The 27530-nt window shown below is 39.6% G+C and overlaps 1 protein-coding gene across 11 annotated transcripts in view; it reads right to left on the bottom strand.

Moving 5' to 3' along the window:
• uimc1 (ubiquitin interaction motif containing 1) overlaps positions 1 to 27530 on the bottom strand; it is a 132498-nt gene that overhangs the window by 47678 nt on the left and 57290 nt on the right. For 3 of the 11 annotated variants that reach the window (XM_069899298.1, XM_069899303.1, XM_069899302.1), the window contains exons 6-7: positions 22909 to 22989; positions 4022 to 4098 (exon numbers count right to left, since the gene is read on the bottom strand). In XM_069899298.1, the coding sequence (XP_069755399.1) occupies positions 4022 to 4098; positions 22909 to 22989 (158 nt within the window). Of the gene's footprint in view, positions 1 to 361; positions 618 to 4021; positions 4099 to 4763; positions 4900 to 21566; positions 22348 to 22908; positions 22990 to 27530 lie in introns of those variants that run through there. The other 8 variants (XM_069899291.1, XM_069899295.1, XM_069899296.1 and 5 more) reach the window with 7 other exon arrangements.

The following is a 27530-nucleotide window of genomic DNA, read 5'->3' as shown; positions in this document are numbered from 1 at the left end:
GCTGGCATAATGAATTGAGAACTTGTATTATTATAGTCGATGTGTTAGTAGTCATTTGGGACAAAGGTTTTATATCGGAGTGGCCTTCTCCGATGCAGGTTTCTTACCCGGGCTGGAGGGGCCTGCCTCCCCTCCTAGGTCGGACCATACCTGGTCTGACCTTGCTGCCACGTCCCAGCTTGCTTGGCCACGTTACACGAACGGGTGGGGCCAGTACTGCGCACACTGCAATCCACCTAAAAGCTCCTTTACGCAGGCCCGAGGACATATCCACATCCTCCCCCCTCAAAAGATGCTCACAAACTCAAGCTAGCATGCTGGAACATCAGAACCATGCTAGACAAGGCTGACAGCCACTGACCTGAACGTCGGTCTGCCCTCATCGCACATGAACTCTCAGACTTGACATCGACATAGCCGCTCTCAGTGAAGTCCACCTGGCAGATGTAGGCAGCCTCCAAGAACGCGGCGCGGGCTACATACTCTACTGGTCTGGCAAGCCTATGGATGAACGACGCCTATCCGGTGTAGGCTTCATGGTCAAGAACTCCATTGCCTCCAAACTCGAAAACCTCCCGACAGGCCACTCGAACCGGATCATGTCCATGCGACTCCCCCTTCAAAACAAGCATCGCATCACCCTCATCAGTGTCTGTGCTCCAACCCTCCAGGCGGAACCAGCAGAAAAGGACAAGTTCTACACTGATCTGCGCAACCTCATTCAACGCACCCCTAGAGCCGACAAGGTTGTCATCCTTGGCGACTTCAACGCTCGCGTCGGCAAAGACTCAGAAACCTGGCCAGGAATCCTGGGCAAACATGGTGTCGGCAACTGCAATGACAACGGGCGCCTCCTGTTGGAGCTCTGCGCAGAACAGCAGTTTGTCATTACAAACACCCTTTTTCAGCAGAGGGACAGCCTGAAGACTACCTGGATGCATCCCCGATCAAAACACTGGCACCTCCTGGACTACATCCTGGTGCGAGAAAGTGACAAACGAGATGTGCTTCACACCAGGGTCATGCCTAGCGTGGAATGCCACACTGACCACCGGCTGGTTTGCTGCAAGCTCAACCTTCACTTCAAGCCAAAGTCCAGGAACAGTAAAGCCCTCAGAAAGAGGTTCAATGTTGGAAACTTGCAGTCAGACGAAGTGAGAGGAAACTTCCAGGCAAACCTCAAAGCAAAGCTCGAGGATGCAATCCGTCTCACGGACTCGTCCCCTGAAACCCTCTGGGATCAGCTGAAAACTGCCATACTGCAATCCACTGAAGAGGTACTGGGCTTCTCCTCCAGGAAAAACAAGGACAGGTTCGACGAAAACAAGCAGGAAATCCAAGAGCTGCTGGCAAAGAAGCGAGCTGCCCACCAGGCTCACCTTGCAAAGCCGTCCTGGCCAGAGAAGAAACGAGCCTTCCGTCGCGCATCCAGCAATCTTCAGCGCAAACTCCGGGAGATCCACAATGAGTGGTGGACTAGCCTCGCCAAACGAACCCAGCTCAGCGCGGACATTGGCGACTTCAGGAGTTTCTATGAGCTCTAAAAGCTGTGTACGGCCCCTCACCCCAAGTCCAAAGCCCGCTGCGCAGCTCAGACGGCAAAGTCCTCCTCAGCGACAAGATCTCATCCTCAACCAATGGTCAGAACACTTCCAATCTCTTTTCAGTGCCAACCGCTCAGTCCAAGAATCCGCCCTGCTCCAGCTCCCTCAACAGCCCTTAAGGCTAGAGCTGGATGAGGTCCTCACCCGGGAAGATAAATATAAGGCAATTGAACAACTGAAAAGTGGCAAAGCAGCAGGTATGGATGGAATGCCCCCAGAGGTCTGGAAGGCTGGCGGCAAAACTCTGCATGCCAAACTGCATGAGTTTTTCAAGCTCTGTTGGGACCAAGGAAAGCTGCATCAGGACCCTGTACAAAAACAAAGGCGAGAAATCAGACTGCTCAAACTACAGGGGAATCACGCTGCTCTCCATTGCAAGCAAAATCTTCGCTAGGATTCTCCTAAATAGAATAATACCTAGTGTCGCCAAAAATGTTCTCCCAGAATCACAGTGTGGCTTTCATGCAAACAGAGGAACTACTGACATGGTCTTTGCCCTCAGACAGCTCCAAGAAAAGTGTAGAGAACAAAACAAAGGACTCTACATCACCTTTGTTGACGTCACCAAAGCCTTCAACACCGTGAGCAAGAAAGGGCTTTGGCAAATACTAGAGCGCCTCAGATGCCCCCCAAAGTTCCTCAACATGGTTATCCAACTGCACGAAAACCAACAAGGTCGGGTCAGATACAGCAATGAGCTCTCTGAACCCTTCTCCATTAACAATGGCGTGAAGCAAGGCTGCGTTCTCGCGCCAACCCTCTTTTCAATCTTCTTCAGCATGATGCTGAAACAAGCCATGAAAGACCTCAACAATGAAAACGCTGTTTACATCCAGTACCGCACGGATGGCAGTCTCTTCAATCTGAGGTTCCTACAAGCTCACACCAAGACACAAGAGCAACTTGTCCGTGAACTACTCTTTGCAGACGATGCTGCTTTAGTTACCCATTCAGAGCCAGCTCTTCAGCGCTTGACGTCCTGTTTTGCGGAAACTGCCAAAATGTTTGGCCTGGAAGTCAGCCTGAAGAAAACTGAGGTCCTCCATCAGCCAGCTCACCACCATGACTATCAGCCCCCCCACATCTCCATCAGGCACACAAAACTCAAAACGGTCAACCAGTTTACCTATCTCAGCTGCACCATTTCATCGGATGCAAGGATCGACAACAGACTCGCCAAGACTACACAAAAGAGTCTGGAAAAGCAATCAACTGAAAAACCTCACAAAGATTAGCATATACAGAGCCGTTGTCATACCCACACTCCTGTTCGGCTCCGAATCATGGGTCCTTTACCGGCATCACCTACGGCTCCTCGAACGCTTCCACCAGCGTTGTCTCTGCTCCATCCTCAACATTCATTGGAGTGACTTCATCTCCAACATCGAAGTACTCGAGATGGCAGAGGTCGACAGCATCGAATCCACGCTGCTGAAGATCAAACTGCACTGGGTAGGTCACATCTCCAGAATGGAGGACCATCGCCTTCCCAAGATCGTGTTATATGGCGAGCTCTCCACTGGCCACCGAGACAGAGGTGCACCAAAGAAGAGGTACAAGGACTGCCTAAAGAAAGCTCTTGGTGCCTGCCACATTGACCACCGCCAGTGGGCTGATATCTCCTCAAACTGTGCATTTTGGCGCCTCACAGTTCGGCAGGCAGCAACCTCCTTTGAAGAAGACCGCAGAGCCCACCTCACTGTCAAAAGACAAAGGAGGAAAAACCCAATATCCAACCCCAACCAACCAATTTTCCCTTGCAACCGTGTCTGCCTGTCCCACATCGGACTTGTCAGCCACAAACGAGCCTGCAGCTGACGTGGACATTACCCCTCCATAAATCTTCGTCCACGAAGCCAAGCCAAAGAAAGAAAGAGATATGGTTATCGCTCGCCTCTTCTCCTCCTTTCTTTTCTGAGCCACATGGCCAATCTCCATGCATAAGACCTATCTCCCATGGCTTGTTCCAAGTACATCAGTCTCCAACTTACAGTATCCAGAACAGTATGTGAGTTATTGAGGGGAACTGGCACAGAGGTAGCCTGCACCGACTGCTTGTTCTCTTTCCCTCTCCTGACCGTTGACCAGCTACCTTCCTCCTGCTGCCTCAGTGTGACTGCATCCCTGTAACTTCTGTCTATCATCCACACAGCCTCACGAATGATCCAGATTTCTTTCAATTCCAGCTAGGCGATAGGCAAGGTTAAGAAGGATATGAGCCAAATGTAGGCAATTGACCCAATAGTAGGCAGACGACTCAGTCAGCATGGAGAAGTTCGACTGAAGCACTTTCCGTAAAACGTAATGCACTTTGACACAGATATGATGATACTGGGGTGTGATACAAAATCATGCTTCTTCATTCTCTCAGTGAAACACACAGATACGACAGTGAATCGCAGATTATCTATACTCACAGGTCTCGGCGTGGAAGTCTTGGATCCTGCTGTGCTGTTTTGCTTCACTACTCTACGGGTGTGGCTGCGGGTCTGCACTATTAGAAATGGGAAGCACAAGCTATGTCAGGAGATGTTGCATAAGGCAATGGTTCAATGTCAATTAAATTACACATGGAACTATCAAAGGTCATTTATAAAGATCTCAGGTCCATGGTGTGTTGTTCCTGGAATCCATCTCGAATTCACTTCACGATCTTAATCTCCACACATCCTAAACCAATCAGGTTTGCCCAGACAATGAGGCATCATAGAACACTACAGCACAAAAACAGGCCATTCAGCCCATCTATTCTATGCTGAGCTATTATTCTGTTTGGTCCAATTGAACTGCACCCAGACCATAGTTCTCCATATTCCTCCCATCCATGTACCTATCCAAATTTTTCTGAAATATCAAAATTGAGCCCACATTCATCAATTTAGCAGGCAGCTCATTCCACACGTTCTGACTGAAGAAGTTTTCCCTAATGTTTCCTTTACAAATGTCCACATTCAGTCTTAGGCCATGTTCTTGCCCCACCTTTGCTTGCTTGCATTTACCCCATCTCTACCCATCATAATTTTGTATACCTCTATCAAATTCTATCTCATTCTACTAGGAAAAAGAATACGTGCCACAACTCGAACCACCAAATTCAGGTACAATTGTTACCCCTCCACCATTAGTCTCTAAACAATAGAATCAGTAAAGAACTCTTACTTTACACATTGATTATGACTATTTTTTTATGTTCCGTACAGTCTGTTTTCATTTCTTTGTTTGTATATACTTTTGCAGATTTGTCTTTTTCTTGAGCAGTGTTGATTGTTATAGATAGATAGAAATTCTGCCTGGCCTGCAGGAAAAACAATCTCAGGGTGGTATGTGATGTCATTTATGTATTTTGACAATAACATTGAACCTTGAATTTTGAAATTTGGCCTCACAAATGATATTATATAACTTCACCAAAACATCCCAACTCCAGTACTCAATACTTTGATTTTTGAATGCCAGTGTTTGAGGGGCCCACTGTAGGAGCAGAGGTTTTGGCTCATGAGGTTTCGGTGAGCAGAAGCTGAGGACATGTTACAGGTAAAGTCACGCAAAATCTTTTCATCGTAGCACAGAGTATAGTGGAAATGGTATCAGTATGTTGCAACTGCAGGATGTGAAATCTGAGACAGCATAGAACCAAAGAACATTACAGAGAAACAGGCCCATTCAGCCCCTCTCATCTGTGCTGAACCATTTTTTTTGCCTCGTCCCACTGACCTGCACCCAATCCATAGCATTGTATACCTCCCTCATCCATGTACCTGTCCGAATTCCTCTTAAATGTTAAATTTGAGCCCACATTCACCAATCAGCTGGCAGCTTGTTCCCCACTCCCACCACTCTCTATTTAAAAAAGTTTCCCCTGTAGCGGCTGCTACACACAGAAAACACCACTAGACTCGGTGGGGTTTCCAGTAGAACTGTTTATTTGAATTTCACACATGCCCCTTTAAGGCCAAAGGGAGTTCCGCCCTGTGCAGCGATGATGTCATCACATGGCCTGCGGCGTGAGCTGTGGCCTAAGCCATGAGGCAGTGAGCAAGCCTTGACGGCGCCATCTTCTGCAGCTGCCCTGCCAGCGCGGGGCAACTTTACTCACAGAGATGTGTGCTGCCACACACCTAAACTTTTCCCCTTTCACTCTTTACCCATGTCTTCTGGTTTGTATCTCACCCACCACCTGTCTATCCCCTTAATAATTTTAAATACCTCTATTAAATTTCTCCTTCTTCTTCTACACTTTAGGGAATAAAGTCCTAACCTGTTTAACCTTTCCCTGTAACTCAGTTTCTAAAGTCCAGGCAACATCCTAGTAAACCTCCTCTGGATTTTTTCTATCTTTCCTGTGTTTTGGTGGTCAAAACTGAACACAATACTCCAAACTTGACCTCACCAATTAATGTCTGGTACAACTTTACCATAACATCCCAAATCCTATACTCAAAACTTTGATTTATAAAGGCTGTAATGGATGTGTCAATGTTAATATTAATATTTAAAGTTAAGTTATAGAATTATGTATATTTTTGGTAAGGTTATTGTGGATTTGGCATTGGGTCACACATACATACACAATATACTCATCGTGAAAGATAAAGACTGTAACTCCTAAGGAATATAGAAGGAAATTTGTGGAAAATCATTCGTTTGAAGGATTGAAAAATTTTGTTCGTATGAAAAAACATTGTTTTGAAAATGCACTAGAAAAGAAATGTGTGAGTTTTAAAGAAGACTGATGATACAATACTTCAAAATATTTCATCATTGCTTTTGAGGAACAATTTAAAGAAATCTGATGCTTCACTCTTGCTTCATAATTACTTCTGAACTACAATTTTAAAATATCCTCAAGTTCAACAAGATGTTTGAAACTGGTCTTTAATTAACTTTTTCAAAATCAAGCTTGAACTGTAATAGTTTGGGATTTAATCACATACATATATGTATTTGTACATAGTGGGCTTAAATTTAGAGTTAAGTAAGAAATGTGATGTTATTAATAGTGTAATAAAAACTATTATTTTGAATTTACCATTGTCTGGTGAATTTCTCCATTGTTAGTTCATAAAAAGGCCAATATGCCAAAAGATCTCTTTACAACCCTGTCCACTTTATTATGATCTGTATTTCCAGATCCCTCTGTTCTACCACAATCCTCAGTGCCCGACCATTTATTGTGTATATCCTTTCTTGGTTTTTCTTTCCAAAATGCAACACCTCACACTTGTCTGCATTAAATTCCATCTGCTATTTTTCATCCCATTTTTCCAGCTGATCCAGATCCCTCTGCAAGCTTTGAAAACCTTCTTCGCTGTCCACAACACCTCCAATGTTAGTGTCATCTGCAAACTTGATGATCCAATTTACCACATTTCATACAGAATATTGATATAGATGACAAACAACAATTGTCCCAAATGGTCCCTAAGGCACACTACTAGTCACAGGCCTCCAGTCTGAGAAGCAATCATCCACCACAACTCCCTGGCTTCTCCCATTCAGCTATTGTCGGATCCAGTTCACTACTTTATCATGAATAACTAGCGTCTGAACCTTCCTGATTAACCTCCCACGTGCAACCTTGTCAAAGGCCTTACTAAAGTCTACGTTCACAACATGCACAGCTTTGACTTTGTCAACTTTCCTGGATATCTCCTCAAAATACTCTATGATAGGTTAAACACGACCTACCATGCACAAAGCCATGTTGACTATCCATAATCCATTTCTTCCTATCTAAATAATTGTATATCCGATCTCTTAGAACATCTTTCAATAATTTACCTACTACTGACATCAGACACACTGGCCTATAATTTACAGGGTTACTTTTGGTCCCTTTTTTAAACAATGGAACAACGTGAGCTACCCTCCAATCCTCGGGCACAACACCCATGGATAAGGAAATTTTAAATATTTCTGCCAGAGTCCCTGTATGGAATATATTATCAAAATAATACATTTTTGAATCAGTTGAAGAAGACTTGGCCATCCTGTGAGACACAGGATTAAGAAGGCCTTCTTTGGAGGAGGGCCACCTGTGCTCTCCTTAATAAAAGGAGAAACAACAAAAGTGGTATTTTAAAAGAAATAGCCACTCTGACTGCCTCTAAAGAGGGCAGCCTTGTGTGTCCATGGAAAAAGGTCACTCTTGATTAAGAATGAAATTATTGTGGAAAACAGACACTGTAGCTCCTAGATAGATAAGAGGGCATTTGTGAAATCACTTGTGAAAGAAATATCTCTCTGAAAAACAGCTCTTCAAGAAAATTTGTGGGGTGGGGTGGGGGGGGGGTGGGTGGCTTGATGGCGTAGGTTGGAGATTTGAAAATACACCTCTCCTGCCAGAATTAATTAAAACCTGAATGGGAGAACTTTTCTAAAAAATTAGTGATATTAAAATTGGTCTTAAACTTTACTTAAAGGCTATTAAAAAAAGCAAAAGCTCAAGCGTTCCCAAACCGACATTGCAGGAGCAACTGTGCATGTGCAGTGCTCCATGTATATGGACAGGCACTGAGGATTGTGGTAAAACAGAGGGATCTGGGAATACAGATCATAATAAAGTGGTGTCACAGGTGGACAGAGTTGTAAAGAGATCTTTATATCAGCTTTTGCATATCAGACTATACAGCCTGCTGCGCCCATGTCGGCTAGCACCACGAGTCAGTCTTGGGCAAAGCTAAAGGCCCGAAGGTAAATTAAACAGACCATTAAAACAGAAGAAGAAGAAGGAGAATGAGAAGAAGAAGAAACAACATCAAGAACGGAAGCAGAGGAGCCTTTCCAGAGAACTGGTATATCGTGGATATAGGCCCCCAAGTTACACAAGAAGGTAAATTTGAAACCTCTATAACTCCTCCTTAATCTGTAGATCCTTCAAATCAATTTACTATAATTTTGGAACAAATTAAATCACTAATCATATGAATTGACAATTTGTTTCTGTTGAGGCTCAATTTAATTTGAATTATATATTAAAGATGAAATTAATACTATTAAAACTGATATGGCAAAGTATAAAATTGCAATTTACTGTTATTGATTCTGCAAGAAGGTTTGTTTTAGAGAATTGTCAAATTTACTCAGAATTTTGGACGCATATGTAGATGATGAGAAATTTATTCAGGATTCTTTTATTTATCTTGCAAAAGCATATGAGAATGTGAGAGTTGGTGGTGATTTTAATTATTGTTTAGATTCATCATTGGATAAATTGAAAAATCAATAAGTAAAACAAAAACTGCAAAAAATCATTTTAACTTTGATGAAAGATTTGAATTTAGTTGTTATTTGGAGAAAATTAAATCTGAAGGAAAAGAATTGTTCATTTTATTCTTTCAGATTTGATTCTATTCGTAGAATAGATTTCTGCTTAATTTTAGATCAAATCTTTGGCTTGGCTTCGCGGACGAAGATTTATGGAGGGGGTAAAAAGTCCACGTCAGCTGCAGGCTCGTTTGTGGCTGAAAAGTCCGATGCGGGACAGGCAGACACGGTTGCAGCGGTTGCAGGGGAAAATTGGTTGGTTGGGGTTGGGTGTTGGGTTTTTCCTCCTTTGCCTTTTGTCAGTGAGGTGGGCTCTGCGGTCTTCTTCAAAGGAGGTTGCTGCCCGCCAAACTGTGAGGCGCCAAGATGCACGGTTTGAGGCGTTATCAGCCCACTGGCGGTGGTCAATGTGGCAGGCACCAAGAGATTTCTTTAGGCAGCCCTTGTATCTTTTCTTTGGTGCACCTCTGTCACGGTGGCCAGTGGAGAGCTCACCATATAACACGATCTTGGGAAGGCAATGGTCCTCCATTCTGGAGACGTGACCCATCCAGCGCAGCTGGATCTTCAGCAGCGTGGACTCGATGCTGTCGACCTCTGCCATCTCGAGTACTTCGACGCTAGGGATGAAAGCGCTCCAATGGATGTTGAGGATGGAGCGGAGACAACGCTGGTGGAAGCGTTCTAGGAGCCGTAGGTGGTGCCGGTAGAGGACCCATGATTCGGAGCCGAACAGGAGTGTGGGTATGACAACGGCTCTGTATACGCTTATCTTTGTGAGGTTTTTCAGTTGGTTGTTTTTCCAGACTCTTTTGTGTAGTCTTCCAAAGGCACTATTTGCCTTGGCGAGTCTGTTGTCTATCTCATTGTCGATCCTTGCATCTGATGAAATGGTGCAGCCGAGATAGGTAAACTGGTTGACCGTTTTGAGTTTTGTGTGCCCGATGGAGATGTGGGGGGGCTGGTAGTCATGGTGGGGAGCTGGCTGATGGAGGACCTCAGTTTTCTTCAGGCTGACTTCCAGGCCAAACATTTTGGCAGTTTCCGCAAAGCAGGACGTCAAGCGCTGAAGAGCTGGCTCTGAATGGGCAACTAAAGCGGCATCGTCTGCAAAGAGTAGTTCACGGACAAGTTTCTCTTGTGTCTTGGTGTGAGCTTGCAGGCGCCTCAGATTGAAGAGACTGCCATCCGTGCGGTACTGGATGTAAACAGCATCTTCATTGTTGGGGTCTTTCATGGCTTGGTTCAGCATCATGCTGAAGAAGATTGAAAAGAGGGTTGGTGCAAGAACACAGCCTTGCTTCACGCCATTGTTAATGGAGAAGGGTTCAGAGAGCTCATTGCTGTATCTGACCCGACCTTGTTGGTTTTCATGCAGTTGGATAATCATGTTGAGGAACTTTGGGGGACATCCGATGCACTCTAGTATTTGCCAAAGCCCTTTCCTGCTCACGGTGTCGAAGGCTTTGGTGACGTCAACAAAGGTGATTTAGAGTCCTTTGTTTTGTTCTCTGCACTTTTCTTGGAGCTGTCTGAGGGCAAAGACCATGTCAGTAGTTCCTCTGTTTGCGCGAAAGCCGCACTGTGATTCTGGGAGAATATTCTCGGCGACATTAGGTATTATTCTATTTAATAGAATCCTAGCGAAGATTTTGCCTGCAATGGAGAGCAACGTGATTCCCCTGTAGTTTGAGCAGTCTGATTTCTCGCCTTTGTTTTTGTACAGGGTGATGATGGTGGCATCACGAAGATCCTGAGGCAGTTTTCCTTGGTCCCAACAAAGCTTGAAAAACTCATGCAGTTTGGCATGCAGAGTTTTGCCGCCAGCCTTCCAGACCTCTGGGGGGATTCCATCCATACCTGCTGCTTTGCCACTTTTCAGTTGTTCGATTGCCTTATATGTCTCATCCAGGGTGAGAACCTCATCCAGCTCTAACCTTAGGGGCTGTTGAGGGAGCTGGAGCAGGGCGGAATCTTGGACTGAGCGGCTGGCACTGAAAAGAGATTGGAAGTGTTCTGACCATCGGTTGAGGAGGAGATCTTGTCGCTGAGGAGGACTTTGCCGTCTGAGCTGCGCAGCGGGCTTTGGACTTGGGGTGAGGGGCCGTACACAGCCTTTAGAGCCTCGTAGAAACCCCTGAAGTCGCCAATGTCCGCGCTGAGCTGGGTTCGTTTGGCGTTTAGATCAAATACAAAGATGAGAAATGCATACAGAATATAAGGCTAGGATTTTATCAGATCATTCATGTTTAGGTTCTGAAAAGATTAATTCAATTTATACATAGAGGTTTAATTCTTCGTTGTAAAGAAATGTTGATTTTTGTAACTATTTCAGGAGCTTTAAACTAGTATGGTTGGGGGAAAAGGGGTCTATATAAAGGAGAATAGCATAGAGAATACAAAGAAAGATTGAGTAGACTAGGTCTTTATTCATTGGGGCATAGAAGGTTGAGGGGAGATTTGATAGAGGTGTTTCAGATTATGAGAAGAATAGATAGAGTTGATGTGGATAGATGTAGATCTATGTGGATAGATGTTGATGTGATCTTAAGGATAGGAAAGATTGGAATGAGGGGTCATGAGTTAAGGGTTAGGGGGCAAAAATTTAGAAGTAACATGAGAGGGAGCTTCTTCAATCAGACAGTGGTAGCTGAGTAGAATGACCTTCCGGAAGAGGTGGTTGCAGCAAGGTCAATTTTGTCATTTAAGAAAAAGTTGGATAGGTGCATGGATGTGAGGGGATTGGAGGGTTATTGTCAGGGAGCAGGTAGGTGAGACTAGAGGAGATCACTTAAATCGGTATGGACGAGAGGGGTGAAGATGACTGTTTTCGTACTGTACTTGATTCAGTTGGTAATAAATTTATTTTATGAGATGCTTTCAAAGCTTATTTGAGAGATCAAATAATGTTATTCTACTAAAATTAAGTCAAATTATCTTAAAAGAAATAGATAAATTGGAAAAAGAACTAGAGAATTTAGAGAAAGATTTGAAGAGAGATCTGTCTGAAAGGAAAAAGGCAGATTTAATAAATAAGAAAATGTATTATAATTCAGCACAGACTTATAGAACAGAGAAATTAATTCAGAAAACTGGACAGAAATGTTATGAATTGGGGGAGAGAGCTCATAGGGTATTGAGTTGGCAACTGAAGACAGAACAGGCTTTAACAACTATTAATGTGAGGAGGAGTCACGTGATGGAGTAGTGGCCAGTCGGGAAAACCAACCCTCTCCAGGAAAATAGGAAAAAAGTTAGGAAAAAGCAAAGCATAGCAAAAATAGAGTATAAGAAATAGAAGATAAAGATACAGAGAAGAGAAAGAAGATGGCTTCCAAGAAGGAGAAAGTAAGAACAACTAGAAAAAAAGTTAAAAGTCACTGGAGAAGAAAGAAGAAGGCCTTATCTGCAGGAAGGAACAGGACACTGTGGTGAAGAGGAGCGCCCGACCCTCGAGGTCAGTGCCTGCCCTACAGAGTTGCGACCCACCGGCCAGTGCATTACAAAAATGGCTCTCGGAGCCAAACAAAAGTTTGCAAATGCGCATGTGAGTCAAAGGAGAAAGAGGACGCCGGTGGGAGGGGGGCTCAGCAGAGGAGCGGGCTGTCAGAGTGAACAGCTGAGGGACGCCAGACACCAGGGCTCTCAGCTGGAGGAGAAGGAAGACAGCAAAAGAGGGAGCAACGAAAAAGATGTGGAAGACAGAAGGAGGGAAGACTGACAAGAAGACCAATGTCAGGAAGCACAACAGACGAGCAGCCCTGGAGGAGAGGACCAGCAACAAGAGGCCCAGCAAAAAGAGGCCCGACAAAAAGAGGCCCGACAAAGAGATACAAGCAGCTCATCAGGAAAATCAGAAGAGACACAGACACAAAGAAGAGAAGAAGACACAAACACAGATACAGACACAGAAGAAGAGGAAGAAGAAGACCAAGATCTTCACAGAGAAATAGAAGGTAAAACTGATGGACAAAGAGAAATAAAAGGTAAAACTGATGAACAGAATATAGATAAAGTCTCTTTTGAAGAACAAATGAGATCATTAGAGTTTAATGCAATTAAAAGGAAAATGAAAAGAACAGAAGATAAAATGCAAAGGTTAGAACTGGTAATGACAGAAATAGGGAAAAGAGTAGCGAATGTGGAAGAGCGGGAAACGGCTGTAGAAATGGAAGTGATGACAAGAGAAAAATTGGAAGAAAGTGACCAAAAAAATTAAAGAGACACAAGAGTTGTTATCTCAGAAAATTGATATGTTGGAAAATTATAGTAGGCAAAACAACATAAAAATAGTGGGCCTGAAGGAGGGTGAAGTTGGCACAGACATGAAGGAATTTATAAAAGGATGGATCCCGAAGGTCCTGGGAACGACAGAAATGCAGGAAGAAATGGAAATAGAAATGGCACACAGAGCATTAGCTCCGAAACCACAGACAAATCAAAAACCAAGATCCATCTTAGTAAAATTTTTGAGATACACGACAAGAAAAAATATACTGGAACGGGCAAGGAATAAAATTAGAGAGGATAATAAACCATTGGAATACAAGGGTAAAAACATATTTTTTTACCCAGACATAAGTTTTGAACTCTTAAAGAGGAGGAAGGAATTTAATACAGCAAAATCAACTTTATGGAAAAAAGGTTACAAATTCATATTAAGACATCCAGCTGTGCTTAAAATATTTATACCCGGGGAGCAAAACAGGCTGTTGTCGGATCCAGAAAGGTCAGACTCGGGGTCGGAGGAGGCAATGAGTCAGTGCCTGGTGTCGGGTGAGAGGAGGAGGAGCCAAGAGACAGCATCAGAGGGTGAGTAGAATAAATAGCTGGACTTACCGGGGCTTGGGCTCACAAAGGTCAGACTCGGGGTCGGAAGAGAATGAGTCAGTGCCTGGTGTCGGCTGAGAGGAGGAGGACGAGGAGCCAAGAGACAGCATCAGAGGATGAGTAGAATAAATAGCTGGACTTACTGGGGCTTGGGCTCAGAAAAGTCAGACTCGGTGTCAGAGGAGGCAGTGAGTCAGTGCCTGGTGTCGGGTGAGAGGAGGAGGAGGAGGAGGAGCCAAGAGACAGCATCAGAGGGTGAGTAAAATAAATAGCTGGACTTACCGGGGCTTGGGCTCAGAAAGGTCAGACTCGGGGTCGGAGGAGACAGTGAGTCAGTGCCTGGTGTCGGGTGAGAGGAGGAGGAGGAGCCAAGAGACAGCATCAGAGGGTGAGTAGAATAAATAGCTGGACTTACTAATTTGGCTAGTCCAATCTATATGCAAATTCGAGCTGGGAGTCGAAGGAGGAGAAGCTCGGAGAGAGTGACGTGGAGGTAAGCAGTTAAATACAAGGGCTTACTAGGGCTTGGGCCTACTCAAATTGGGCTGGGAGTCTGAGGAGGCAGCAGCTGGAGTTTGAGCTGTGAGTCAGAGGAGCAGGAGCTTGGAGAGAGTGACTGGGTTAATTGGTCAAGGTTAATTGGTCAAGGGGCCAAGTAAAAGGGGAGGAAGCGGCCAGCGAGGAGCGGCGCACTGAGTGAGTGGGGCACTGAAGGAGTGGGACTTCCAGCCTTTGGCTCAACAGGCTTAGGCAAAAGCAGGCAAGGAGAAAGGTAAGTGGCATTATTTTAGCTCAGTCATGCCTATGGGGTTAGTGCTTGGTACTGGATGTCAGATGTGGGAACCATGGGTGAGTCCCACCCTCCCAAATAGCTACATCTGCGTCAGGTGCACCGAGATGCAGTTCCTTAAGGACCGAGTTGGGGAACTGGAGCTGCAACTTGAGGACCTACGGCTGGTAAGGGAGAGTGAGGAGTTGATAGATTCAACTTTCAGGGACATAGTTACCCCAAGACCAGATGTGTCAGGTAAGTGGGTAACTGTCAGGGGAGGGAAGAAAAATACCAGGAAAATGGAGAGCACACCTGTGAATATCCCTCTCAGTAACAGGTATATTTTGTTGGATGCTGTTGAGGAAGATGACCTGACAGAAGCTGGCAGCAGTGACCAGGTCGCTGGTACTGAGCCTGGCATCGTGAACCAAAAGGTAAAGAGGAATGCAGTGGTCATTGGGGACTCCATTGTCAGAAATACAGACAGGAGATTCTGTGAGCCAGATAGGTATGCCCGCATGGTGTGCTGCCTCCCTGGTGCAAGGGTGCGGGATATCTCAAATCGGGTCCAGGGTATTCTAAAAGGGGAAGGCAAACAGCCTGATGTCTTGGTACATGTGGGTACCCATGACATGGATAAAAAGGAGGAAGTACTGAAAAAGGATTACAGAGAGCTAGGACAGAAACTAAGAAATAGGACAGCCAGGGTGGTGATCTCTGGTTTGCTACCTGTGCCAAGTGCAACTGAGGACAAAAATGGAAGGTTAAGAAAAATGAATGTGTGGCTGAGGGGCTGGTGTAAAGGACAGGGTTTTGGCTTCTTGGATCATTGGGATCTCTTTTGGGGAAGGCATGACCTCTACAAGAAGGATGGGTTACACCTAAACCCAAAAGGGGTCAATATATTGGCAGCTAGGTTTGGTACAGCCGTCGGGTGCGGTTTAAACTAATTTGGCAGGGGGGTGGGAACCTGTATGATAGGGCAAGGACAGAAAAGATAAAACAGGAAAAGTTAGGTTAGGCAGTGAAAGTAAAAAATCAGAAAGAGCAAGGAGGGTGAAAAAAGCAAATCTGAAGGCTTTATATCTTAATGCAAGAAGCATTCGAAATAAGGTAGATGAATTAGCTGTGGAAATTGAGATAAACAAATATGATTTGATTGGGATTCAGAAACATGGCTGCAGGGTGGGCAAGCCTGGGAACTTAACATCCCGGGGTATACGATATTTAGGAGGGATCAGCAAGAAAGAAAAGGGAGTGGGGTAGTATTGATGGTGAGAGAAGGGACCGACACGATTGACAGAAAGGATATCAACTTGGAAGATGCGGAATCTATATGGGTAGAACTAAAGAATAGCAAGGGGCTGAAAACGTTAGTGGGGGTGGTATATAGGCCTCCAAATAGTAGTGTAGAGGTGAGGGAAGGCATTAAAAGAGAAATTAGAAAAGCGTGCAATAAGGGAACAGCTGTCATCATGGGAGACTTTAATTTGCATATAGATTGGACTAGCCAAATTAGTAAAAATACTGAGGAAGAGGAATTCCTTGAATGTTTACGGGACGGTTATCTAGACCAATATGTCGAGGAACCAACTTGGGAGCAGGCCATTTTAGATTGGGTATTATGCAATGATAAGGGGCTAATCAACAATCTTGTTGTACGAGGACCTTTGGGTAGGAGCGATCACAATATGATCGAATTCTCACTCGACATGGAGAGTGATGAAATTAAAACAGAGACTAAGGTCCTGAATTTAAATAAAGGGAATTATGATGGTATGAGACGGGAGTTGAGTAAGATTGATTGGGTGGTGTTTATGGGGGAGTTGACTGTGGATAGACAATGGAAAGCATTCACTGATCTAATGGAGAAATTGAAAAAATCGTTTATACTGGTTTGGCATAAAAATAAACCAAAAAAGGTGACTCAACCGTGGATAACAAGGGAAATTCGAGACAGCATTAGGTCCAAAGAGAGAGCATATCAATTGGACAAAAAAAGTCCCACAACCGAAGACTGGGAGCAGTTCAAGATGCACCAAAGGAGGACAAAGGGATTAATCAAGAGAGCAAAAATAAATTACGAAAGTAAGCCTGCGGCAAATATAAAAACTGACTGCAAAAGCTTTTATAAATATCAAGAGGAAAAGATTGGTGAAATCCAGAGTAGGTCCCTTGCAGTCGGAATGGGGAATAAGGAAATGGCAGACCAATTAAATTCTTACATTAGTTCTGTTTTTACAAGAGAGGTTACAAATAACCTCCCAAGGATGTTGGGAAACATAGAGACTAATGCAAGGGAGGAACTGAAAGAAATCAGTATCTCTAAGGACATGCTCTTGGGGAAATTGATGGGATTGAAGGCAGATAAATCCCAAGGGCCTGATAATCTACATCCTAGGGTACTTAAGGAAGTGGCCATTCAGATAGCAGATGTTTTAAGAATTATTTTCCAGAACTCGATAGACTCAGGATTAGTACCTATGGATTGGAGGGTAGCTAATGTTACCCCACTATTTAAAAATGGGGGTAGAGAAAAAGCGGGGAATTATAGGCCGGTGAGCCTTACATCAGTAGTGGGCAAAATGATGGAATCCATTATCAAGGATGTAATAGCGGAGCATATGACTAGCAGAGAAGGGATCGGACGGAGTCAACATGGATTTACAAAAGGTAAATCGTGCTTAACAAATCTATTGGAATTCTTTGAGATGGTGACAGGCAAAATAGCTGGGGGAGAGCCAGTGGATGTGGTGTACCTGGACTTCCAAAAGGCCTTCGATAAGGTCCCGCATAAACGACTGGCTTCCAAAATCAAGGCTCATGGGATAAATGGCTCGTTTTCTGAGTGGCAGGCGGTGACCAGTGGAGTGCCACAGGGATCTGTACTGGGACCCCAGCTGTTCACAATTTACATTAATGATCTGGATGAGGGGATTGGATGTAATATCTCCAAATTTGCAGATGACACTAAGCTAGGAGGGGTTGTGTGCACGGAAGAGGGGGTCAGGAAGCTCCAGTGTGATTTGGATAAATTGAGGGACTGGGCAGATACATGGCAAATGCACTACAATGTGGATAAATGTGAGGTTATCCACTTTGGTAATACAAACCGGAGGGCAGATTACTATTTGAATGGCAATAGATTAAGAGATGGGGAAGTGCAGAGAGACCTTGGGGTACTTGTCTCTGAAGGCGAGCATGCAGGTATAGCAGGCGGTTAAAAAGGCAAATGGTTTGTTGGCCTTCATATCAAGAGGGTTTGAGTATAGGAACAAGGATACCTTACTGCAGCTGTACAGGGCCTTGGTGAGACCACACCTGGAGTATTGTGTGCAGTTTTGGTCACCTTATCTAAGGAAGGATGTTCTTGCAATGGAGGGAGAGCAGAGGCGATTCACCTGGCTGATACCTGGAATGGCAGGAATGTCTTATGAGGAAAGATTGCGCAAATTGGGATTGTACTCGCTGGAGTTTAGAAGATTGAGAGGGGATCTCATAGAGACATATAAAATTCTGGCAGGACTGGACAGAATGGATGCAGATGGGATGTTTCCAATGATGGGAAAATCCAGAACCCGGGCCATGGTTTGAGGATAATAGGCAAACCATTTAGGACCGAGATGAGGGTGGTGAATCTGTGGAATTCATTGCCACATAGGGCAGTAGAGGCAGGTTCATTAAATATATTTAAGAGGGAATTAGATCTATTTCTTCAGTATAAGGGTATTAAAGGTTACGGAGATAAGGCGGGGACTGGGTACTGAACTTTAAGATCAGCCATGATTTCGTTGAATGGGTCGAATGACCTACTCCTGCTCCTATCTTCTATATTTCTATGTTTCAGAGAAAGCGCAAGAATTCACAGAACGTTTACAAGACAGGAGAAGAGATGAAGAGATGTAACAAGAATGAAGAACGGCGATAATATAAAGATGTAAAAACAATGTATATCTAAAGAACTAAAGAGGGAAAAGAGAATGGGGAAGAGGGAATGAGTAAGGGGGGGAAAGAGAGAGAGAGCTTTGTTATACGTGTTTTTAAAAAAAGTGTTTTCTGGATGGAGGGGGAATAACAGTCACTGCAAAATCAATTGACACTGCGAACAAGATCACAATCCAAATGAAAAGGGGAGTTGTGGTTGCCCGGGAAGGGGTATGGTGCAATTTAGAAAGGGAGGGAACTTTTGGGGTTAAGGTATTAGTGGATGTGCGAAAGGCGGGAGCACATTATCTCTTAAATGTATTGTCGTACATTAAGTGTAATAAGAGAAAACTAAGAGATGAAAATGGGGAAAAGGGGGGTGGAGGTGGCGAAGAGGTGGAAAAGAGGTGTATGCAAGATATAAGATGGCCATGTTGAACTATACGACTATAAACATTAATGGAATACATAACCAAATTAAAAGGAAGAGGCTACTAAATCTATTGAAGAAGGAAAAAATAGATTTAGGATTTGTGCAGGAAACGCATCTAACTGAAGCGGAACATAACAAACTAAAGAGAGACTGGGTAGGACACATAACGGCAGCAGCCTATAATTCAAAAGCTAGAAGTGCAGCATACTAGTTAACAAAAATGTACCAAACAAAATAGAGGAGGAAATAATAGATCCAGCAGGGAGGTATGCAATGATAAGGTGTCAGATATGCTCAGAATTTTGGAATTTGCTAAATATATATGCAGCTAATGAGGAGGATCAAAAGTTTATGAAGATTGCAGTCACACAAGGAAATATATTGATAAGAGGGGATTTTAACCTTAATTTGGACCTAATGTTGGATAAAATTGGACAAAAGACAAGTAAAAAGATTGAAGTAGCCAAATTTATGGTTAAATCAATGCAGGAAATGAAACTTATGGATATATGGAGAGAAGGAATTTTCATATTATTCGAGTTGGCACAAAACTTACTCAAGGATTGATAGGTTTTTGTTGTCAGCCCATATTCAAGGGAGAGTTAGGAAAACTGAATATAAAGCTAGACTATCAGATCATTCACAATAGAACTCCATGAGTTTATTGAATGCCAAATTTAAAAATATTTTGAAATAAACACAGGATCAGTGAAAGACAAATTTATATTATGGAATGCAATGAAAGCCTTCATTAGAGGGCAGATAATAAGTTATGTGACTAAGATGAAAAAGGATTACAATTGGGAAATAGAGCAGTTGGAAAGGGAGATAGTAAGTACAGAAAAGGAATTAGTAAAAAGGGATGATATAACAAAAAGGAAAGAATTGGCAGACAAAAAAAATAAATACGAAACATTACAAATGTGCAAGGTGGAGAAGAACATAATGAAAACAAAGCAAAAGTATTAAAAAATTAAAAAACTGGTTGAAAAAACACATAAAATATTAGCCTGGCAACTTAAAACAGAACAAGCTAAAATAACGATACTGGCATCAAGGAAAAAGGACAAACAAATTACATATAATCCAACAGAGATTGATGAAAATTTTAAGGAATTTTATGAACAATTGTATCAAACTGAGAACGAGGGGAAAGATGATAGAATAGAGGAATTTTTAGCTAAAGTTTATCTGCCAAAATTGCAAGAAGAGGAACAAAACAAACTAATAAAACCATTTGAAATAGAGGAAGTACAGAATATATTAAAAAAAGCTGCCAAACAATAAAACACCAGGAGAGAATGGATTTCAATAGAATTTTATAAAACATTTAAAGAGTTATTAATTCCTCCTCTCTTGGAAGTAATGAACCAGATAGAAGAAACACAAAACTTGCCAGACTTATGTAAGACAGCAATAATTACAGTAATACCAAAGACGGGGAAGAATCCATTAACACCAATATCTCTACTTAACACAGATTATAAGACAACAGCGAAATTATTAGCAAACAGATTGGCCGATTGTGTACCTCAAATAGAAAAACAAGATCAAACTGGATTTATTAAGAAACGACAAACAGCGGACAATGTATGCAAAGCTATTAATATAATCCACACAGTTCAAGGAAATGAAACCAACAGTGGCTGTTGCTCTAGACGCAGAAAAAGCCTTTGACAGAGTAGAGTGGAATTACTTATTTAAAGTATTACAGAAGTTCAATCTACCAGAAAAATATATAAATTGGATTAAAGCATTGTATAATGGACCATTGGCGAAGGTAACAGTAAATGGATATGTATTGAGTCACTTTAAATTAAGAAGATCAACTAGACAGGGATGTCCACTATCCCCCTCATTGTTCACCTTAGCAATAGAATCTTTGGCAGAACTGATAAGAATAGAAAATAAAATAAAAGGGATAAAAATGAAGGAGAAGGAATATAAAATCATCTTATTTGCAGGAGATATCATAGTATACCCAACAGAACCAGAGGTATCAGTAAAAGAATTACATAAGAAATTGAAGGAATATGGAGAAATATTGGGGTACAAGATCAATACAAATAAAAGTGAAGTGATGCCAATGAGTAATGCAGACCATATAGAATTTTAAAAAGTATCACCATTTAAATGGCAAGCACAAGCAATCCGATACCTAGGGATTAAGCCACTTGTGCAAACTAAATTATCAGCCACTAATCAAGAAATTGCAGGAAGACTTAGAACATAGTAAGAATTACAACTAATGTTGATAGGGAGGGTAACAGAAAAATTCTTTAAGGAACTAAAGAGAATAATAAGGAAATTCTTGTGGAAAGGGAGGAATCCAAGGGTAGTGTTAGATAAATTAGCAGAGAGGTATAATCAAGGTGGTTTACTGTTACTAAATTTTAGATATTATTATAGAGCCATGCAATTAAGGTATTAATCAGATTTTTACCAGACAAGGGAAAAACCAGACTGGACTAAGATAGAACTAGATAAATAGGGGAAAAGCTGGTGCAATATAAAAACTCACCAGTACTGCATCATTTACTTAAAACATGGAAAAAGATCCACTTAGAAAGGAAAAAAAGCAATTATCAAATACCAAAATTACTATTGACGCAAAATACGCTAATCCCTTTTACAATAGACAATCTTTCCTTTTGAGAATGAGAGAGAAAAGGATATCAAAAGAATAGAAAACTGTTTTTTGGGAAATAATTTATTAACATTTGAACAGTTGAAGCACAAATATGGAATAACTCATGGTACAATGTTTGCATATCATCAATCGAAAACTTATTTAAAGGATAAATTGGGAAACAGCTTGAGATTACCTGAAGGAAGCAGCTTTGAATACATGATTACAGACATAATGATAATCAAAAGATTTATAACCAACGTGTACATTAAGCTGCAAAATAAGGAAAATGAAATAAACTATAAACCTAAGCAGAAGTGGGAAAAGGATCTAAACATAAAGATAAAAAATGAAGTATGGGAAAGTTATGTTCTGGAACTATAAAATAAACACAAGGTTATGCATGATACAGTATAAATGATTACACAGGGTATATACTACTCCTCTGAAATAAAAAAAATGGGATTCAACATTATCGGATAGATGTTTTCGCTGTAAGAAAGAAATGGGAACAACATTACATGCAACTAGGGCATGTACGAAAGTAAATACGTTTTGGGAAGAATTAAATCAGGTACTAAATAAAATTACAAAAAAAACCAGAGATATTTCTTTTAAGTAACATAAGAAGTAGAGAATTAGGCCTCAAATTGGATAAAGTGCAAAAATAATTCATTATGATAGCTTTCGCAATAGCAAAAAAATGTATAATGTCAACTTGGAAAATGGAAGAGAGCATGAGTATACAGCAATGGTACATGGCAATGAATAAATGTATTCCATTGGGAAAAATAACATATAATTTAAAAAATAAATTTGCAATGTTTGAACAAATTTGGGAACCAAACATGGAACATATCAGAGAGAGCTTGCCAACGACCTCCATCCCCTAAAATGAGAATAAAAATGATAAGAAGATAAAACAACTAGATTCAGTGTGTAATAAATAGATGATGCATTTTATGGTTTTATTGTATTGTATATGTTGAATATTTATGGGTTTTGGAGGGGGTGGGTAGAGGGGAGGGAGGGAAAGAGGGGAAAAAAGGATAGAAAAGACCACTGTGTAAATTTGAGAAACATTTGTACATATTTTGGTTGATATGGTTCACATGGTGTGAAAAATAAAAAAATTATTAACAAAACAAATATTAAACAGCTATTAGAAGAAATTAAAAAGTACCTTATAAACCTCAAGATATAAATGATTCCTTTAGAGATTTTTATTCTAATTTATATGCATTTCAATCTAATAATGATGAAGTAAAGATTAATCGTTTTTTGTCTGAAGTTCATCTTCCTTTAAATTGTCAAGATCATTAAGATTTAGATTCCCCATTTTCAGTTAAAGAAGTTATTAATGCTCTTAAGGCTATGAAAAATGGTAAGTCTCCACATGAAGATGGTTTTACATCTGAATTTTACAATAAATTTAAAGATTTGTTAATACCTTTGATGGAAGTATTGAAACAAGCAGTGGAAATCCATTCTTTACCAGAGTCTTTTTCTAATGCAATTATAATAGTAATACCTAAGAAAGATAGAGATTTGTTAAAGACTGAATCTGATAGACAATTTCATTATTAAATGTTGATTATAAAATTGTATCTGAAGTTCTGGCAAATAGGTTGACTAAATATTTTCCAAATTTAATTCCTTTAGATCAATCTAAATTTGTTTAAAAAATGGTATTCTGCAAATAATATTGCTGTTAATTAGTTTAATTCTCTCAGAAAAAATCTGATTTAGCAATGGTTTTATCATTAGATGCTGAAAAGGCATTTGATAGATTAGAATGGAGTTTTTTTTTTCAATTTAACGTGTTAGAAAAATTTGGATTTAGATCAGTGTTTATTAGTTGGATTAAAACTTTAAATAAAAATCCTTCTGGTAAAGTGGTGACAAATGGACAAATATTTTCTGCTTTTTCATTAACTAGATCAACTAGACAAGGATGTCCTTTATTTCCAGTTTTATTTGTTTTAGCAATTGATCCTTTAATTCCTTTAATATTAATATCTTGACTTAGTAATTATGCTGAAGTTAATACTGATGAATTTAAGATTAATTTATTTGCTGATGATGTTTTGATTTATATAATAGATCCTGAAGATTCTTTGCATTCAATGTATACAAGATTAAAAGAATAAGACGAAATATCAGGTTATAAAATTAATTGGGATAAAAGTAAAATTATGCCTTTGCTTCAGTCAATGTAAAAATATTGTTCAATTTAGGTGGTCAGGTAGTGGAATTAAATATTAAATTAATTTAAAAATTAGATAATTTAGATAAGTTCAATTATTTACCATTATTTAATAAAATTAAAAAGGATTTGAATAGATGCAATGATTTACCTATAACTTTAATAGGTAGAGTGAATTGTATAAAAATGAATATTTTTCCATGGATTCAGTATCTTTTTCAACCTATTCCTTGTAATATACCTCAAAAAATGTTAAGGATTTAAATTCAATAATTAGGAAATTTTGCTTACTAAAGGAGGTATTAATAAATTTATTTCAGAAATGTTTAAATTATTTCAAAGGAAAATGCCTAAATTAGGCATACATAATTCAAGATTAAAGTGGGAACGTGATTTAGGTAGAATAATAGATCAAAATGACTGGAGAATGTTATGTCAAGATAATCTGACTAAAATTGTTAATGTAAGATATAAATTAGTACAATATAATTTTTTGCATCAATTATATTTAACACCTCAAAAATTAAAAAGATTCAATTTAATATCTTCAGAATTATGCTTTAGATGTGGTTATTTTTTTCATTCAACTTGGCAGTGTATTAAGGTCAAGTCCAAGCACCAAAGCCTGGTGAACTTTATACATGTTAAATTGCCTGCAACCAGTGAACTTGGAGGAATGAGAAGAGAGATTGGACTGTGAACTAAAGAACTTTTCTGAACTTACACACACACACACACATTACATACACGTGCACTTAGAATTAGAATGGGGTTAAGTTAGGTTATTTAAGTCAATAGTGATAAGTTAAAGTGTGATTCTATTTTCATGTTTTTATATACTTTATTTATTTGTTCAAAAAACAAATAATAAATGACGTATACAGCAATTAAACATGAACATGAACATTTTTTATATATATATATATATATATATATAAAAAAAAGGAAAAAGAAAAGAACCCCCTCCCTTCAGCCAACTCTCCTATGGAGAGCCATAAAAATGAAAAAAAATATTTTAAAAAATTTAACTATACATATTAAAATCTAATCAATATAAATTGAAATGTAAATATTCTGAGTATAACAGCCACTTATTAATAAATAAATTATAATTATCATGCCAAACATACATAATGTTTACATATTAAACAATATTTAATCTCATTATGTCATCTATTAATATCAATCATATTGTTTTCTTTCCATGTAGTAGCAAATCATTTTTTCGCTACGGATAAAGCTAAATATACAAAAGCAAGCTGGAACTTATCTAATCCCAAACCTTTCAAAGGTTGCAAACTACCCAATAAAAATACTGTTGGACCTAAAACTATTTTAATCTTATAGAGATATTCTAAAAACGATTGAATTTTCTTCCCAAAAGATTGTATATGTATACATGACCAAACGGCATGAAAAAAAGTTCCAACCGTATCATCACATCTAAAACACAAGTCTGATTCATGAAAACCATACTTTTTAAAATTTTCAGGTGTTAAATATAATTGTTGTAAAAAGTTGTAATTAATCATTGCATAATGTGCATTTATCAATCTAGTTACACTATCATAACAGATATCTAACCAATTCTCTTCAGAAAAAATAAAACCAATATCCGCTTCCCATTTAATTTTAGATCTATCCCAACCCTTTTTATCCATATCATCCTGTAATATTTGATACATAAAGGAAATATACCCCTGCTCTGGTACCTTCATAAGAAAAGTCTCAAATTTAGTCATTTTAGGTAAAATCATATCTCTACCAAACATACATTTTACCAAAGATCGAATTTGATAATAAAGAAACAAAAAATTCTTATCAACACCAAAATCCTCCCTCATCTGATTAAAAGATAAAAACTTACCCTCATTAAAACAATCTCCCAAATTTTTCACACCTTTAAATCTCCAATGCAATAAACTTTGATTATGTATTGAAAAATAAATAAATTGATTATTATAGAACGGAGTCAAAGCCGATAATTTACCCCTAGAACCTATCATTTCATTTTTCTTTATCCATAGCTTCATTAAATGTTTTAGTATAAGCACATTATATTGTTGTAATAAATTCATATTCCACCTGAACAAAAATTGATGTATTTCAAATTCAGAAATACTTGCCATTTCAATTTTAGCCCAACTAGGGGGCCTTACCAAATCCATCAATGAGCTAACAAATTTAAGTTGGGCTGCCTCACAATAATTTTTAAAATGTGGTAAACATAATCACCCTAACTCATATTTCCAAGTTAATTTATTCAAAGCTACTCTCGAAAATTTACCCCTCCATAAAAAGTCCCTAACCATTTTATTTAAATCTCAAAAAAAAATTTATCAAGTAAATACGGAATAGATTGAAACAGATGTTGTGTACACGGAAAGATATTCATCTTAATTGTATTTATCCTTCCCACTAAATTAATAGGTAAATCTTTCCATTTAAACAAATCAGTTTTTTTCATTAACGGAGCATAATTTAATTTATATAAAGATTGATAATTAACATTCAAAATTATATCCAGCTATTTAATTCGGTCAGTTCCCTTCAAATTAATAATATTCTTATAAACTAAATAATCTCCTTCACTTACCGGTAATATTTCATTTTTTTCCCAGTTAACTTTATATCCAGAAAGACATCCATATTGTATTAAAAATTATTCAAATGCAAAAGTGACTGAGGTGGATTTATTCATTACACCAACACGTCATCAGCAAATAAATTAATTTTATACTCCTCATTAAAACTTTCATACCTTATATCTGTGTATTTTGTCTTATCAACTGTGCTAAAGGTTCAATCACTAACGCAAACAAAGCTGGTGATAAAGGACAACCTTGACGAGTTGATCGAGTTAACTTAAAAGATTCTGAAATCAAACCATTCATCAATACTCTAGCTACGGGTTTACTAAATAGAGCCCTAAACCAACCAATAAAAGAAGGACCAAACTTAAATTTCTCCAAAACTTTAAACAAAAAATTCCATTCAACTCTATCAAATCCTTTTTCTGCATTAAGGATATCACAATCGGATGATCTAAAGATTGTCAAAATCTATTAATCAGACTAATCACGTGCAAAATGTTATTTGAGACATATCTATTCTTTATAAAACCTTTTTGATCAATCTGAATCAACTTGGTAAAAATTTAGCCAATCTATTCGCTAATATTTTAGCTATTATTTTATAATCTACATTTTCAACGAAATTGGTCTATATGAAGATACCTTCAATCTTTTTTTGGAATTACTGTAATTAAAGCACTAGAACAAGACTCAGATAATTCATAATGTTCTCCAACTTGACGTAATACATCCCCAAACACTGTAGATAAATCATCATAAAAAATTTTATAAAATTCAACCGAGAATCCATCATCACCAGGCAATTTACCATTTGGTATTTCCAGCATAGCAATTTTAATTTTCAAATCAGTAAATGGTTCTTCTAACTCCTGTATATCTCCATCCTCTAATATCGGTAAATTCAGCTGTGATATTAAAAAAAAGATCAATCGATCCAGTTTCCTGTTTTCCTTCAGATGTATATAAATTTTTATAAAATGATTAAAATTCATCATTAATCTCATGAGGTTAATAAGTAATAAGAGAATTCCATCTAACAGCATCAATAGTTCTTGATATCTGTTCTTTCTTTAATTGCCACGCCAATACCTTATGTGCTTTCTCTCCCCATTCATAATACCGTTGTTTAGTCCTATTAATCACACATTCAAATTGATAAGATTGCAAAGTATTATATTTCAATTTCAACCTAGATAATTCTATTTTCTGATCTTCTGTAGCATCTTTCTGAAATTCCTTTTCTAACTCATCGATCTGTTTCTCTAATTCAAG

The sequence above is a fragment of the Narcine bancroftii genome, chromosome 9 (genome assembly GCF_036971445.1).
Source record: "Narcine bancroftii isolate sNarBan1 chromosome 9, sNarBan1.hap1, whole genome shotgun sequence".
NCBI classification, from domain to species: Eukaryota; Metazoa; Chordata; class Chondrichthyes; order Torpediniformes; family Narcinidae; genus Narcine; species Narcine bancroftii.
Note: the sequence above shows the minus strand (reverse complement) of the source record. Positions and strands in the feature narration are given on the sequence as shown.